Genomic DNA, 17,698 nt, shown 5'->3' on the forward strand with positions numbered 1-17,698 from the left:
GGGTGAACTCAACAACGTTTACAAACTACATACATCCACAGTTTATTTCATATTCGTATAAGCATTAGTTTTTTTATTGATAATTTGCACACAACGATGTATGCAGAGGCGTAGCTAGAATAGATGAAACAAGGGGTAGCCCAATCCAATGTTCAATTTTCAATTTAACGCACAGGTTTTATATATACAACTAATGAAAATTTTTTAAATGAAATTTTTCAGAGAAAAATTGTGATCAAATGTGATCAATTCGTTATTGCAATTTGAGTTCTGACTTACCTACATATTAAACATTTCTAAGATTGTGTGTTTTATAAACGATCCCTGCTTATTTGGTAGTCACGATCCTAGGCTTGAAGTTTCCTCCTATTAATATTGTATAAGTTGTGAAAATTAGAAGAAGCGAAACACTTTTTCTGCAGCTACTTACTTAAACCTTACTTTTTAGGGAAACTTGTCTTTAGCTCTCCTACAGAAGTATCCAGCGCTGAGAACAAAAATATCCTGTGCTTTACCTCTCTGTGCCTCTCTGTCAGTCTCAATATAGTGACTGCTACATTAATCGAACTTAGCTCAGCTTGCATACTAAACTATTTTCGATACTACGTGTCTCCGAAGCCCTTTCGAAACGCAAGTTTCTTGTAGCTTTGGGTCTTTCGTTTAAAATATGTTTTTCATTTGCTTCAAATTGGGCCCTTTCAAAGTTCCAAGACTAGCATTTGCCTGGTAAATATTTTTGAAGACCAATGATAATAAGTATTTGGCAATACTCGAAACAGATGTATGGTTGGGCAAAAAATTTTTTTTTGTTGCAATCCACTACGGTCCGAACATTTCTATTTGAAAATAGTTTTAGTCATTATATTTATCTATTTAAAAAAAAGATTTAATTTTGAGATTCTTGTTTATACATAAGTCATAATTATTTTTAGTTCTGTAATCCCGCTTAGTGTATGATTTCCTTCACTATACCATTTTATTTTTCTATATACCTTGCAATGCTCGACGTATACCACATAATCAGATGTTCTTTAAGTCACCTCACCCTCCGTTTTTAATAAAAACTTCTTCAAATAATATAAAAACATTTTTAATATATATTTTTCACTCATTCCCTTGCGATTTTGCCGAAATTGTGCCTACGCCACTGCAGAGTAATTATAGTTTATATTCTCGGGTATATATCGACAATCGTATTAATGCCGATTTCTTATGTTATTGTATTCCGTTGTCTTCTTATCACTTACCGTGAAGAGGATGTTATTTCTCTATATGAGTGTGTATGGCATTATCAAAATTAGAAGCGCACTGCAGCAACCAAAAAATCTGAAAATAAGTGTTGCGTAAGTTTAGACCTTCAACACGAATATCTCACAGTAGGTTTTGGAGTATACTTGAACTAATTTCTGATCTTGTTCTTATTATTACTTCACATTTTTTTAGTCATTTACATTGCAGAAAGATTGGCCTTACAACCTCAAGCTGTATATGCTTAGTTAGTTCCTCATGAGATTGAATTATTGTCTCTTAAGACTTTTTATGAGTTATTAGTGTAAGTGCTGAGACCTTCTATGCGCCTTAAAGAGCTAACTTATGATGATGATTTTTAGTTTATATTATAGGTAGACAAAAATTCAATGGAGAGGTAAATCTTGTAGTTCCACCTTCAATACTTTGTGCCAACTACAGCAAAAAAAAAAAAACAATTTCACCACAGAAGAATGAAACCAATCAATTTTTTCTTAAAACAATAACTCACAACTGATAACCAATCAGTAGATTAGATTGCATTGTATTTCCAGTTCCTGCATCTTAAGCGTGACATATGAGCATGTCACATATATCGTCGGTTATCGTCAGTTGAATGCAAATTTCTATAAACAATCAAATCCCTTTGTAATGTACTTTTAAAATATATGCTAATAGTGCTTGACAATGCTTGACACAACAATGCTTGACATTTAGTCCGAAGTAGGGAGGACAACACCGGATCTACTTATACAAAATCTCTAAAATTTGATAGTTTATTACTTCTTTAGTTGATAGAGTTAAATAACTCTAAAGCTTGCTTTAAGCTGAGTAATTCCACCATTCTTAGAGAAGTCTGCATAATATATTCAAACTTGAATTAAGCGAGTTAAGGAGAAGTTCAATGAGAGTGGTCAACTGTGCTTGGCGTTAAAGATGAGTAACTCCCAAATGTGAACTACCGATTTAGTCCACATTTGGGAGTTACTCAATTAAAACTGCTATTAAAATAACTTAATCCTATATTGTACTAGTTAGTCAAGATAAAGCGATTTAAATAAAAGTTGAATAAGAAGACTATTCAGTCCAGCGATGCATAAGTTAAATTCACTGTTAGATAAAATCTTAGTGTTCAACGGATGAAAAAGTGTTGTTTTGTATGGATAGGAATTCAATTTAGCTAATGTAATAAGAAATTTCAAATAGTCTTTCAGCAAAAATTTAGGTTCTGCAATCAGTACTGTGAAGTATTTTGAAAGGTTTAATATAAAACACATACATCTACTTAAGTTCAACAATTTCATGTCTGAGTCAACTAATAGAAAAAATAATAATAAATAAGAAAGTATTATTAGGCACAGATATTGCTCGATCACGGAGAAAGAGTGCTAGAATTATCATTATAGAGCTAGAACTTTCACAATCAAAACAGAATCAAAACTTATCTAATTATATTAGTTTGGTGTTTTTTTTGTGCTTTCGTTTCAAGACAATTAAATTGAATTGTTTGGGTCAACAATAAAAGTCCTGTTCAATTTCTTGATTAAAATAAATTAATAACTGGTTTCTTAGTACCACACTCTACGATTAAGCCCCATAATAAAAGTTTGTAGACTTTTATTTGAAGACTATGATTATATGAAAATAAATCCAGTACGTTCCTCTCGCTGGATCGATTAGAAGCTTTTCTTCAAAAGCAGTTCAGTAGATCAGGTAAATGTGGCTAATAAACCTGGGTGGTACATTCATTCTCTATTAAATAAGTATTATTATATTGTAGCTAGGAGCAACAACAGTTGATGGTGATATTTACTACCAGGATGATACCAGTTTATGCAATGACCTCAGTGCTACACTTTCTTTGTTTTCTGAAACGGTGTTCTTATAAATCAAAGTTTTCTATACGTCGGAGTAATTCCTTCCAAAGGAATATATTTTTACTGAATATCTTAATTATTTCTTTCTTTAAAGTGTGCTAAAAAACTCATCTATTAACTAAATACCTTCGCAAGCTCCTGTTCGAAGTGGATGGTTCGATATTGAATGGTTATTGATATTCGTAACTTCAGTTATAAATTTATTTTTATAATCGTCCCATTATAGTGATAAGATGCCATTTATAAAAACCTTGTACATTTTTTATAACAGCCGCTACTTATCCAATATCTGTAACGACTGTTTATTATAGTAAATTTTTCTTAAATCTTCAAATTTGTATTTTTTATTATTATTAGAGCAGTACTCATCTCCAAATAACCCTTTATCGACGAAAAGTGCCATTGATTTCAACAAAGATTGTTCGAAGTGTTTATATTTGTAGCGCACCAGTAGGTACAAGTACATACATTGAACATGCTTCAAGACTTTAAATTGGGATTAACTATTACTTAGGTTCTATAATCTCTGATATATGATAGATACTAACATCAGTAAGTATTATGTTCTTCAGAAATACTCTTCAGAAAAGCTATATGGACTCAATATCCAAGAAAATAATTATTAATGGATTGATGAAAGTACCTCAGGTAAAAGACTTTTTGTTCTAAGAGCAGCATGAACAAAAATCTTCTGTTACTGTCACATCAGTATGCGTCACGTTAAATGTCTCTTTCGGCTTGACAATAGAGAATTGAAAAAAATACTTTTTTAATAACAAATATGTACTTTGCTGAAAATGGATAAGTCTTTTAAAATAATATACTTTTATTATTTCTTACACAAATAAACTACTGAACTAGAATTATACCAGCCGTGTAGGCAGACAGACGAATTTCGACACTGAAATTTGGATCATTCTAGAGAGAGTTCGGACTGGAGACACAAAATTTTATTTTCACGATTAGAATTAACTTTTAAGAAATACATAAAATAATATATCATGCCCTATATAATATAAATCCAAGTGTTTTTTATTAAGCTGCACTTTTACACTTTCATTAGATTTAATTGAGTATTTTGATCAAAAAGTACTGATATAATAAGCATATTCTATTTATTAGAAATTTATGAAATCCTTTTAATACTTCAATTCTAGTTCTTTCAAATAAGGAATTTAAAATGCTATCAAGGCATTTGAACAAGCAATGTAGTATACCATATATCAATCATAAAAATCATTTTGAATTGAAGATTATTGAGTAGAGAATTCAACTCTAGATTGAAAAAGAAAACAAAAACCGGATGAGAATAATGAACTTCAGTACAATATTCACTGTTTTTATTGTATTTTAGTTTTTACTAAAATTTACCGAATTAGTATTATCCTTCATATCCAGAAAACATACCATATATAAAGTACTGTAGAATAATCAATAAAGTAAATTGGTTCGTATCTATAATATAACTATAAGTATGAAGCTTTAAAGAATGATCAATAAGTAGTCTGGTAGTAGTTAGAAGCTAGTAAATAAGAATAAAAGAAAACACTTTCTGTCAACAAAGAAATCTCCTCTCCCTAGATATTTCTTCGGAAAATCTAGTGTCCTTTACGCGTTGGCGACGAGATTCGAATTAGATGACACGATGAACTGTATAAGCTATATCGCGACATTGACTTAATTAAACGCATAAAAATCCAGCGGCTTCGCTGGCTTAGTGCTCCGGTTAAAAAGGTTTTTGATTCGGTACCTGCAGGTGGAAAACTCAATAGAAGACATCGGCATCTTCGATGGAAGGACCAGGTGACCAACGGTTTGGGAACACTCGGTACTACCAACTGGCGACAGCCAGCAACTAATCGGGCTGGCTGGCGTAGGTTACTCGATGCGACTAAGGACGCTCACATCTTTAATGGCCAACTAAATAAGTAAGTAAGTAGTTACAAGCCGTCCCTTTTTAGCTTTAAGCATTAAAGAGTGCATAAGCATAAAGTGCTGCAGTAAGAGTGCTATTTTACGGTCAAAACCTTGAACATCAATCACTGAATAATCATGAAGCTTATAAGGAATACGTAAATTAGTCAATGAGATGGGTGGGACCCTGTAGTACCCCCAGCTATCAAAGAGTAAAAGTGCCGAGTTGCGCTGACTCGAAAAAAGAATGAACATACATAAATAACATAAATCGGTTTGGTTATAAAACTTATTATTGCTCTTAATTATAAAAAGTTATATCCACTTTAAGTAGCCCTATGTCCCACTAGGGAGAAACGGGCACTAAGAAAGAAAGAAGATATTCACCTTAAAACACAATTCTTTATTCCTGATTTTACTAACTTTCGTTGAATACATAAGTAAAGCGAACTTTGACGACATCTGTGGTCCCTGATAGCATTCTAATTTCTATCTTTGCTAAGCGTAAAACAATTTTCGTTCATTTTTAAGTCATATGGAATACAACGTGAGATATTTAATGGCGTATGAAATATACGATGAATTTACGTAAAATGTATTTATTTAAACGCTTGCCTCAGTGTTTTAACATTAATTTGAGTTCTAAATTACATTTTTTTTAATTTATTTAATGTAAATAAATTTACTCTAATGAAATATGGCAGTGTACAGAGGAGCTCTTCATTAATGATCTGTGCAGAACCCGTGCTGCTATCAACGAATTCAACGATCGTAGTCAGTGTCTCGCTCTTTGCTCTCATTTTCATGGCTGAATGCAGACATACGTATGTGTAATTATTTACACTACAGCATATCAGTCAACGAAATACTTGCTCTATTAATGAAGAAATTAAGTAGCCTTGGTCTCGTCATGGTTTTGGATACGAATACAATAGATTTTTCATTTAAACGATAACAAAGTTCTCGAGGGATGAGTACGTTTAGTTATATGCAAAACTTTTAGAAATCTTATCTTAGCAAAATTCCATCACAATGAACACACGGCTTAAGTCCTTTATGTAGTTTAGTCTCCCTTTAAACACTTTATTAAAACTTTATTATTAAAACTATATGCTTTTGTTGTGATGACTTCGGAAACTTTATATATGGTAAACATTACGTAAACGTGATATGAAGTACATATAATCACACTTTTGCACATAACAAATGACTGTTACTTTTTAGGGCTCTACAGGAAAAATCTATGGAACTGATAATGGCATTTTTACTATCTGCTATGTGTTCTATGCTATTCAGTAAGCCAACGTAATTTTAAACTATACTCGTACAATGACTAATACAGGTCAAATAAATACTTAACACAGAATTACTATATACTATGCTAAATAGGTTATATCTGATTTTTTGTTTGGAGCCCTACTTCATAGCTTGGTTGATATGTACTCAATTATTGGGTGTTCTCTGTTAATAGTTTATTTTCAGTCGAATGTTTTGAATTATTTTTAATCATTCGGTCACCAAAGCTGTGATAGTTAAGTTCGCAATTAAATTTGTTCAAAATAAATGTCTATGACGTCTTGGGTAATCGCGCGAGTCGGCGCGTTATTTTTACTAACTGTGCTATTCGTTGCTCTAATTCGAAGTGTGGAAAGCGTCGATAAGCAAGGTAAACATTCTAACACATGATATCATCTTCGCTGATGGAATTCTTAAATAAATATGACTAATATGAAACTTCCAGATCAGAAGTGTCTACAACCACTTGAAGCAGGACTATGCAAAATGAATTTGGAACGCTACTATTATGACACTACAACAAACACTTGTAAGACCTTTCGCTTTGGCGGCTGTCGAGGTAATGACAACAAATTCGGCTTTCTGAAAACGTGCGAAGAAACATGCGTACGCACAACGGTAGCAACAACACCAAAACTCATTAAACGAAAATAATAAAAAAAACAAAAAATATGATGAAAAAAGAAAACGAAAATCAAAAAAAAAAATGATCAAAAACAAAAAAAAAATAATAAATTTAACATTAAAATTTAAATCATGTCTTATATGTCTTATGTGTTCTGACAAGCGGTTATTGGCTTTAAAGCTCTGACTTGACTTTGCCGTATCCCAGGCACATCTGTTTTTATTTGAAAGTGATATGTACGAGTATATCGCTGCCAAGACATTGCAAATGGGTTCAGAACTCTAGTCTTGATTGTGTAAGTACTTCTCTAATCAATAACCCAGCAAGCTCTAGAGCTCTTCATAGTTTGTAATTACAAATTTACATATTTACATACAAGCATACATATATTATCACAGTGCTTGGCGTACGTAGATAGCATAAGACGAGCTCATTTAAGACTTTAATCACTTCAGAAATCGGTTGAACGCTCGATTGAAGGCAAACTCACTTTGTTGAGGTTCGACTATTGACATTGACGCAAGCTTCCAAGAAACGTGCAGTTCACACCTTTTTCATAACACATCAAGTAAATATTTTTGCTGCTCAAACTGATTCTGTTTACGTGGAAAAAAGCTTAGCTATATATACTAATATATAGTATGTATGGCTATGAATACTATATTTACATCCGCGTACATACCTATTTACATATATTATGTACTCATCGCAATCTGGTTAAAGTATTTAAGTCTGTTCCGTAGTGAGTTTTACTTATTATTGCATAAGACAAAAGCCAGTCTGATTCAACTATTTTTGTTGAAGTGAAGTTACCGGATTGGTGTTGAACATTACGAAGATGAGATTAGCCACAATCTGCCTTATATGTATATCCGTTTTTGGTGTGATTTATGGCATGCCAACGGATAACGTAGTTGAAGAGCTGAAAGAAGTAGAGGAAAGCAGCCTTAAACCCGATGTTGATGACATAAAAATAATTGAAGGTAAGGAATGAAGTCCTACAGGATATAGTTATATTAGAAAATCATAATGAGTTTATTGTGACTTAATTTGTAGACTGTTACCAACCCAAAGAAGTCGGTAGATGTTTTGCGCTCTTTCATCGGTACGCCTATAACGCCGAGAATCACAAATGTGAGGAATTCATTTATGGGGGTTGTGCCGGCAATAAAAACAATTTCGATTCTTTAGAAGAATGTGAACAAAAGTGTATATCTCTTTCCACAGAGAAGCCCGAATAAGTAAGAAAAGAACTTTGAGTCTTCACATCTACGAAAATGACAAGAGCTACATTTGAATTTATTTATGTTAAATGTTTCAATTTAAATGATTCACTTCGGAATAAGTATACTCAATCTCTAAATATCTAAGGACTTTTATAAAGAAATCCATCCCCATGGATAAGAATAGTCAAGAAACAATAGAAATTTTTCAGTATTAAGAATAAAAAGTTTATTTTTATTATTATTTTAAGCAAAACCGACTCATGTGTTATTATTTTTTCAATATATTTGTATGTTTAGAGTCTTGGCGCCATCTGCTGCCGCTTGCACCAAAAGTTTAATGCATGGCTTACAACATAACTATTTCCATTTCAAATTCAGTTCTTTGATTTATATGATTACATTGTTAAAACTGCTTTACATAGAAGAAGAAAAATCTAAAATTGATGCTCTATGGTATTACTGATCACTTAATAAAGCTCGATAAAAACCTTAAGTAGGTTTCTGTGTCACAAAATGGAAATCGTGAGATCTCTTAAATTCTCACAGAAAAGTAAATTATTTTACTTAATCAGTCACAAAACTTAAAAGTTAAAGATAATTATATTATTGGACTTCATCATGTAATGTAATTGCCTGCAGACAAGCTAAAGAATTAATGTCTAGGAAGAACTAGGAAGCTTCTAATGCTGAACAGAATTGGCATCCGACTTGTCACAGGGTTTCTCACTGGGCATTGTGGAGTAAAAAAGCATCTATCGAACCTACGTATTACAAAAGACGATAGCTACAGATTTTGTTGCGAAGAAGAGGAAACAACAGAACATATTCTGTGTCACTGTGATAGTCGCGCCAGACTCAGACTTTGGTACTTATCAACTGTCTATCCACTTATAACTGAATTAGGCAGCATCTCTCCAAAGGACATAATGGTCTTTCTAACTGTTACTCGTCTATGGAACTAAAGTGGGTATGTCACATTAATACTTAAAGGATGCAGTAACTTAGTGACAAGTTCCTTACCCATTTTTAAATCCTATCTAATCTCTAATCTATACCAAAAAGAAGAAGAGAATATTTAGTCTCATTTTGTTACAGGATTATTTATAGGTATGTCACAAGCGATCATGTTTAAGTATGTGAAATATTACTATTACTATTTTATAACAATAAGAAGAAGAAAAAAAGAATAATTATAATAGCATTGTTGTATTTGTTGACGAACCAAGATGCTATAGCTTCCATTAGATAAAAGCTTCTGTTTTTACAATCAAACATAAAACATAAATGAGTGTTTTTCAAAACGATATTTTTTTCCATAATATTCCATTGCATATTCAAACATAAAAGTTTTAACAAATAGATATATAGGTATAGTAGATCGATCGAGTAGACGATTCGCATACAGGTACATCCTGTATGAGTTATTAATAAAGTTATTATATACTCGTAGTAGATACAAGTTAAGTTACATTGAAAAATTCTTCAAAAATTGTTTTTACAGAATACACAGATCTTGTTCTTGTTCAGAGCAGTGTGTAGAAACAGAATATATTATCTCAAATTTATTTTAAATACTATTCTACACGTTTTTATCAACTATCATGCAATTATCTGTAAGTACCTGAATGTTTGTACTAAAATCCAGTCCCTATGTACAAACTCCATATTAATAATTCGGAGAGGAGTCATACAATTGTCTGTAAGCATCTGTACATTTATACTAGAATCCCTGATATGAAATGAAAAAATTATTTATATACTCATCAGCATAAAAATTCATCAAAGAATATGTAAATGTTCTTGCTATTCTTTATTATTTCTGCTACTGTCTTTGAAACCATCATTTCTTGTTCCCATCAAAAAACTACATATATGGTAAACAGAATATGTGCTATAAGAATTGTTTTACATTATTCTTCCCATTTTATATAAATGCCTATACTTATGACTCACATCTTAAGCGACAACGAATGTGCTACGATTCCAGCAGTTCGACCACAAAATTAATTTCATAATCTTTGGGTTTTATGTTTCATAATACTTTAATGATTTCTTCGATATAAATAAAATCTGAATATAGAAGAATGGTCATTATGAAGTTAGGAAATCCCTGGAACTACATTGACTTCTAGTATTATGTATTATATATGTGGACTATTCTCAATCTTTTTACGTAATGCAAACTTACACTTTGTCCGGTAATACTTTCACTTAAAGGTATTACCTAATATTCAGAGCATTGATATCTCGTATTAGGTACACATTTTGTATAGATTAATCTTGTTGACAAAATAAAATACTGACTTAATACTTTATAGCGTCCTTGACTTATTTGTCTGGAAAAAATAAGATAACAATTGTTATCAAAGTAATAGAGTTGTTCAATATTAAGGTGAATCCGTGAGTGAAAGCAACAACATGTTTGTACAATTTCAAGTTTATCTCTTTTTATTTCGCATTCATAACAATATTGAATTGCTCATTTATATATAATTCTTAAAATTAATTTTATACAATTTCTAAATAAGTCTATCTTTAAGTTCTGTTGGGATGATCTTACATATTAGCTCTGACTATTATTTAGTCGTCTGCGTCGATGCCTTATATTATTGCAAATCTTCTCACAATCTTCCAGTGTAGCAAACAACTTTTTGTCAGGACTGCAGCCCATGTATTTACATTTCTCCGCATCTGCATCGTAGTATATGCCCAGTGTCGAGGTCACACAAAGCCCATTTATTGTTGGCTGTCGGTTACAAATATCGCCTGAAATTAAAAATAGCAATAAGTCCTTAATCTGCAGAAAGAACGCAATAAATAGATGTTTAAAAATATTTTTATAGATATATAGTCTATATATGTATAGTTATGACGTTGGATATATATGTATATGGTATATGAAATATCCTTACGTGAGCGTCCAAATACTCCACACATCAACGTTAGCAGCAGGAAGCACAACAAATTTTCTGTCTTCATCGTATTTATTGATCTGTAGTTGACGAATTTAAGGGATTTTGTTGTTTGTTGGTACGGAACTAAATCTTTTTGATTTTTTCTGCGAGTATTCGCGAGATTATCTTAAAATGACAAAAGCAAGGGTGCGAACTTTAAACTGAACGATTTTAAACTATTCGATATAGTGCAGATCTGTATCTTTATGACAATTTCATAACATTTCCATTAACACGAATGTACTTTATATGTTTTTCTTTCTTTTATTTCAATTTTTAAATAATTCACAATCAAGTCTTGAGATTAAATGCGCAGAACACATATTTGCACTTGTGATACCACGAATAGAGTCTAACTTTATGTTTTGTTTTTATATTTAAAGTACCACTCCAACTGATCTTTGTGGGCACAGAAATTAAGACACTTGGATTTCGGCGGTCGTCGATAAGACTTCTCTTGCTTAAATGCGTGTACTTGGCAATAATCAATTACAGACTTTACCATATCAGTTCAGAAAAAAATCAAAATAAAGAACTTTGCTGAAATCACTCCCGTCTACAGGACAAATCTTTTTAAACTGCGATAATATTCGAACGCAACAAGAGTAGAAGTAGCAACGGTCAGAGCTCAGCGATCAGCGATCAGTGATCAACAATCGAAACCAAGCAATGAAAAACCAACACTCACAACTTAAAAACTGGGCGAACAAAGCTCGGTCGTAAACCAAATCTGTGATAAGCGAATCACAACAGAATGACAACCATTCACACTCCCATACCAAAGCACACATCTACACATAGATACATAGATACATACGAGTATATATGTGTACGTGGGCAAAAACAACACTGACTCAAGCATTATTTATGTGTCAAAAATAATCTCAATAATAATTTTAATGTGTACGATTTTAATATATGAATATCACTGCTTATGACCAGACATTACTGGTTGGTTGCCTTCTGGTACACGTTTCGTTGACATGTCCAAAACGATATTGCGAAAGCACTTTTTAAAACTTTTGGACTCATCAAAAACAAACACTGACGGATATAGCAATATGCAGATCGCAATCAACATTACGGAACGTCAGATTAGAGTGAATAAACATTTTTAGGTTGTGGTTAAGTAGGGCTTTCCAGAAAATTTGAAACATTCGGTCGAAAAAACGTTTTAGGAAGGAATTTCATGGTTAAGTAGAAATTTCCAGCAGATTTGAAAAATACCATTGGAAAAACATTACAAGAAAACTTATTCGCTAATTTATCTATCTAATTTTTCATCTTCACTTAGTAGAATTGCGCTAAGTTTAATAACACGTTAGAGATCCTTAAAAAATGGGTTTACATATCTCGTGTGACATAACACTTCTTGGTCTCCGCCTAAAAGAGGATTAAAATTTTTCTTTCGTTCTGTTCACTTCACAGTTTTACCGAAGATGAGATATAAGAATATTGTGATTAAAAGTCGCATCTATAATCGGAAAGTCTTTTACAAAATGTATTCTAAAATTTATTAAATACACAGAATGTGTACTAATCGATGAAAGAGACCAGCATTCGGTTGAAAAGTATTACTGTTTCATTGGGTGAATTTGTTGAAATTTCATATTGTTGTTTTGTTTTTTGTTGATACTATTATTTTAGTATTATTTCAGAAAATAACGCTATTGAAACTAAAATGGTTTCCACAAATGGATTCAAGAGGTCTTTGGTAGTACAAAGAGAAAATTATTTGGTGTACCCATTCCAAAAGAGATAAGAAATATTTACTATTACTATTATTTATTATTCATTAAAATGGTGAAGATCACGAAAAGAAGATACATAAATATATATGCGATATATGTATACAGTGTTTTGAAGTGAAGTACGTAAAGGCTCACTACATTAAAGAGAATGCTAGAGAATACCAGTGCGTGCTATGGGTGTCATTAATCGATCAGAGGCGGGAACAGAGAACAAAAGTATTATAAGTAAAGTTTTGAAAAAATATTTCAATTTATTCTCAAATATTACTACCAGAAAAGGAAAAAAAGCATATGAAAGGATTAGTATTATTTATGTGAAAAACGCCATCGAAATCAACTACTAGAGACTTGATTGCTTATGGATAAGACTTAAGAAAATTGGTATGTGATCAGCCGTAACATAGCTAAAGAATTAAAGATCGACCAAAAATTATTTTAAAGCACTCACATATAGCTAGTTACTAAAAAAAACTCGGTATTTCCTTACCTCATAAACTGAGTAACACAATATTAAACTTCTTAGAATTCTATGGTAACAGATGATAAGAACTCATCATAAGGTGACTGTGTTTAGTTGGACTGTAAGGATATTATCCATTGTTAAACACAAAACAATTAATTTTAAGATCTACTATGAATACTCAACATGTCTGATGTAAGATATTGCAAAAAAAGGTCGCAATAGATTTACAGCAAAAGTATTATGCGTTATCTGACCTTTTCAGCAAAAATTAAGTAACCTCTACTGAACGGTATCGATACATTAATTGTACATTTCGTGATCAGTTTTTTAAAGAAAAAACCTCGAAAACTTGCTGTATGAAATCAACAAATTTGTTAAGAAGTCGTTAAAATGCTTGGTAGAAATATGTGTTAAGTATTTTTTATTTCATTCTTTTTGATCTGCCAATATAGTCCGCTTTAAGATCGATATATTTGATCTAACGGTTCCTTAACTCTTTCAAACCATTCGGCCAACCATTCAACACGAACCTCTGTGACGTCGATTACATGATATCTAGTAGTATATAACATTCCTTCTAATCACTTATTCAAGTTTCGATATGGAAGGTAGGGGCCAAATTTTGCGAATATGTTGAATTGTTCATAAATATAAATTGTGTCATATGTATTCCAAAAATGTTGGTCATCATGTAGAGATTTTAGCTAAATCATCCTGGGTTCCCAACCACAGTGTAATGTAATATTAGTATATAGAGAGGTTGACTAAAAATTCACTAAAAAATTTAATAAAAAAAATAGAATAGAGGCATAAAAAATCACATCTTAAGATTATTCGCTGTTTTATTTAGTTCCATCCGTTGCTATCAATAAATGCTTCCAATATAAAGACCACAAATTAAAATTTTTTGGTAAACTCAATACAAAGTATATATAAAAATATTAACAGTGAAAAACTAATCACTTTTAAAATTTTTTAAAGGGTTATACGTATGTAAAACATTACACAAAAAACTCTCTATTACTATTAGAAAGCACACAGGTCTATCGTGTTCTATGAGACATTTATTTCGGTTTCCCGAGAAGAATTCTATTAAATCTTACAGCATCTCTGGGTTCATGACACCAGTTCTTAATTGGTTAACTGAAAACCATATGGCGGTACTGGATTCAATCGCAGGGCACAATCAGACAAAATAACGAAATGTTTCAGCCGACATTTCACAGAAAAAAACTGTGTTTCAGACCGATAATGGAACAAATTGTGTTAAATATTTGCACAAAGACTGTGACATAGCAACAATTTCTTTATATATTAATAATAATACAAGCAATTGCCCATTATTTCCATTTTGCTGTAGTAGTACAGAAATTAGATATGTGTATTCTACACTCAATTACGACTTCACTCCATTTCATTAAAATGCATAAAGATTTTAAAGAGTTTTCGTCTTAATATGGGGTTTAACCACATTAAAAATCTCTAATTAACAGCAGCACTGTATTGAAACTACCACTAAAGATTTCGAAAATCCTCAAGTCCACAGTTACATTTTCTAGATGTTAACGGAAGAACTGGAAACAAACTTTTCTTGGCAATTTGTAGATATCTTTCCATACTTCTTTGTCGTTTAGTTATTCAGATCGTGTCATTGAATTATTATCAAATGTACTCCCATTTAAAGAGTTCTAAAGAAATATAATTCAACCAATCTTTTGTAAAAGTGATTTGGGGTCATTAACAAATTTCACATATTTTTTAAAACAAAACATTTTGTTAAATCCTGGGAAATAATTAAAGGATATATTGTAAAACCTGTGAAAGTTGAACTTTTTTACCAATTTCAGTTAACTTGTGTAAATTGCCCATGGCATCACGTCTTCTAATTACGTCAATTCATTGGGACATTGTTTGAGCACAAATGGACTTTGGTGTAAAATCATCCGTTCTTCCAACCTAACATTACCTAGACGAATATTTAAAAATAGTATAATTATTTTATTGTATAGTCAAAAAATCTGTAAAGTTCGGCACTCTGATTAATTCTCTGTTAATTCAAAAATTATATTAAACTGATGTTAGCGTATATTTACATTTGGATCGACTGTTCTTACATCAATTGAGTCTCATTCAATATTAAACATACGCAATATCAATGGATTTTAAGTGTTTCTATTTGTTTTTGTTGTTTATTTTTTAGGTGATAAGAAGTTAAAAAATTAATGTGAAGCAAATACAGGGAGATATAGATGCAGATAATGACAATGAACTCGCATAAGATACACTATTTTACTCGTTAATGAACAAGTCCTGTATGCGTCTTATTCCATGCACGCACGTTGCTAAACAATCTTGCCTTGAACCAAAACTCTGCCCGGGGGTTGAGCGGCATCCACCAACTACATACATTTTGCAGTCATTAGCTCTTAAATCGAAATAAAATCCCTCAATTTCAACAGTACACAATCCCTCCGACCGCGGTGGGGGCTGTAAACATATATCTAAAACCAAACAAAAAGAGGACAAAATTTATTTAAATAAAACTTAGCATTTAGTCTGAAACAATGTGTAATCTAGTTTTATGAGTCTCTCAGACATTGAATCGAGGACTAATCGAGTATTTAGAAGATTATTGACCTGTTGACAGCTACTGCGTCACTTTTTTATATCACCCCGAATTCGATGTACTCACTTGGTAGACCGCGACTTTTGGCAGTTATCATGTTTATACTACAAGCGGCCATTAAGCCACAATGAATAAAAAACCAGAGAAGCAATTTCATAATTTTTACTTTCTTTCTTTTAAATATACGAGTATATTTCTTTATAATTTATTTAAATGTTTACAAACGATTTTTAACCGAAAGGTCCGCACAAGATTAGCTACTTTACACAATTCACTTCAAATTCAAATCGTTGAACAGTACAGGCAGTTCGCAACTGGAAACTTGACAAGATAACGTACTGGCCAGCGAAAGCAGAGCACAGATTTCTTATCATTTAAAGATTTCTGTAGTTGTTTACAATTACACGTTTTGTAGAGTAAAGGGGCATGGTACAGTCGTTGTGATTAACTAAGAGCATATGCAGCCGATACGACCCCTACAAATCCACTACACAACTGTGGGCGCGACGGATGCACTCTCTGGATTTTTTTATCAAGCGATAACAGATTTCATCGACTCGAACGTTTCACTTTCATGGCGTAATGCAACATATATTTCATAATATATTTTATGTTGAAAATTTTATGAAAATACCAACTGTAAGTGTCCAAGCATATATATTATAATAAAATTTGGAATGGTGCGGTGTTAACGTTTTAGTGAACATATGGCTACCCTGCATTCTACATTCTACATTCATCTTGAACTAGCAAAACGTTTGCAGCTACTATGCGGGTCAAATGCACAATTTACTAGTTCGGTTACACTGCGCTCTTGGCACATATCAAGCTGTGATAATGATATGATATGATATGTGACATGCAGCTATAAACGGCCCACGTGTATATATTCAATGTCACTGTATAGTACTGAGTCACATTAATAGTTACAAGCGATTCTATTTCAGTATTCCAACAACATCAATCGTAGCATTAATTAAATAATATACTTAAATTAAGATCAGCACATCTCAAATTGTGGACAAGGTGGCAGCACAAAAAAAATAAAAGCTATGGCATAGTAAAAGAGCGAAGAAGCATAAGAAACGCAAAAAAAAAATGAGTCAGAACGAGAATAAAATCGAATATAATCGAACTTGATCGCATAGATTATTTGTTGCTTTTTTTTATTTTATAATTTTTAATAAATAAATGGAATATCATCTATATAGATCGTTGAACTCCCAGGATTATTACATTTTTCTTCAATTTATAATTTATAATAAATAAAATGAAGAACTCTCTAGATCGTTGAACTCTCGGGGTTATCATACTAATCTCCATTTTATGATTTTTAATACGTAAATTCAATATCTGTCAAGATCTTTAAGCCTCCAGAAGAATTCTGTATTTCGTCATTATATCAAATACTTTGAGTCCGCAGGATATGGTTTAGTTAATTTCTTTCCTTTTTCGATTGAAACGAATTTTAAAGTCATAAGTTACCAGTAGCACAACTATTTTACTATATAGCCATAGCATTATTTAAAAGTATACACTTATTTCCTATTCTAAAGAAGATAAATTATATCGCGGAGCGCCACCTATGCGTCTATGTTGGAACTAAAACTTTGATGATATTTTTATGTTGCATCTCTAATAACAATATACCTAAAATTTGGTTTCGATCTGTCAATTCACTTCCTGTTTAGAAGTCATTCGAAATGGCTGTGTCGGTG

The 17,698-nt window shown here is 31.9% G+C and overlaps 3 protein-coding genes across 3 annotated transcripts; 2 read left to right on the plus strand and 1 right to left on the minus strand.

The window, feature by feature from the left end:
- The first annotated feature begins 6,552 nt into the window (after positions 1 to 6,552).
- Positions 6,553 to 6,990, plus strand: LOC119689019 (kappaPI-actitoxin-Avd3b). The gene is made up of 2 exons (XM_038103751.1): positions 6,553 to 6,705; positions 6,781 to 6,990. The coding sequence occupies exons 1-2, from the start codon at positions 6,603 to 6,605 to the stop codon at positions 6,987 to 6,989; spliced, it is 312 nt and encodes a 103-aa protein (XP_037959679.1). The 5' UTR covers positions 6,553 to 6,602; the 3' UTR covers position 6,990.
- A 74-nt stretch (positions 6,991 to 7,064) lies between these two features.
- Positions 7,065 to 8,386, plus strand: LOC119689018 (kappaPI-actitoxin-Avd3b-like). Its single transcript, XM_038103750.1, has 2 exons — positions 7,065 to 7,943; positions 8,017 to 8,386. The coding sequence occupies exons 1-2, from the start codon at positions 7,799 to 7,801 to the stop codon at positions 8,199 to 8,201; spliced, it is 330 nt and encodes a 109-aa protein (XP_037959678.1). The 5' UTR covers positions 7,065 to 7,798; the 3' UTR covers positions 8,202 to 8,386.
- Positions 8,387 to 11,406: 3,020 nt separating this feature from the next.
- On the minus strand, positions 11,407 to 16,271 carry LOC119688141 (kunitz-type serine protease inhibitor HMGS1). Its single transcript, XM_038102802.1, has 2 exons — positions 16,047 to 16,271; positions 11,407 to 15,855 (listed from the first exon to the last, which is right to left on the minus strand). The coding sequence occupies exons 1-2, from the start codon at positions 16,135 to 16,137 to the stop codon at positions 15,644 to 15,646; spliced, it is 303 nt and encodes a 100-aa protein (XP_037958730.1). The 5' UTR covers positions 16,138 to 16,271; the 3' UTR covers positions 11,407 to 15,643.
- Positions 16,272 to 17,698: the final 1,427 nt, after the last annotated feature.

Source organism: Teleopsis dalmanni, chromosome X (assembly GCF_002237135.1).
Source record: "Teleopsis dalmanni isolate 2A chromosome X, ASM223713v2, whole genome shotgun sequence".
Taxonomy (NCBI): Eukaryota; Metazoa; Arthropoda; class Insecta; order Diptera; family Diopsidae; genus Teleopsis; species Teleopsis dalmanni.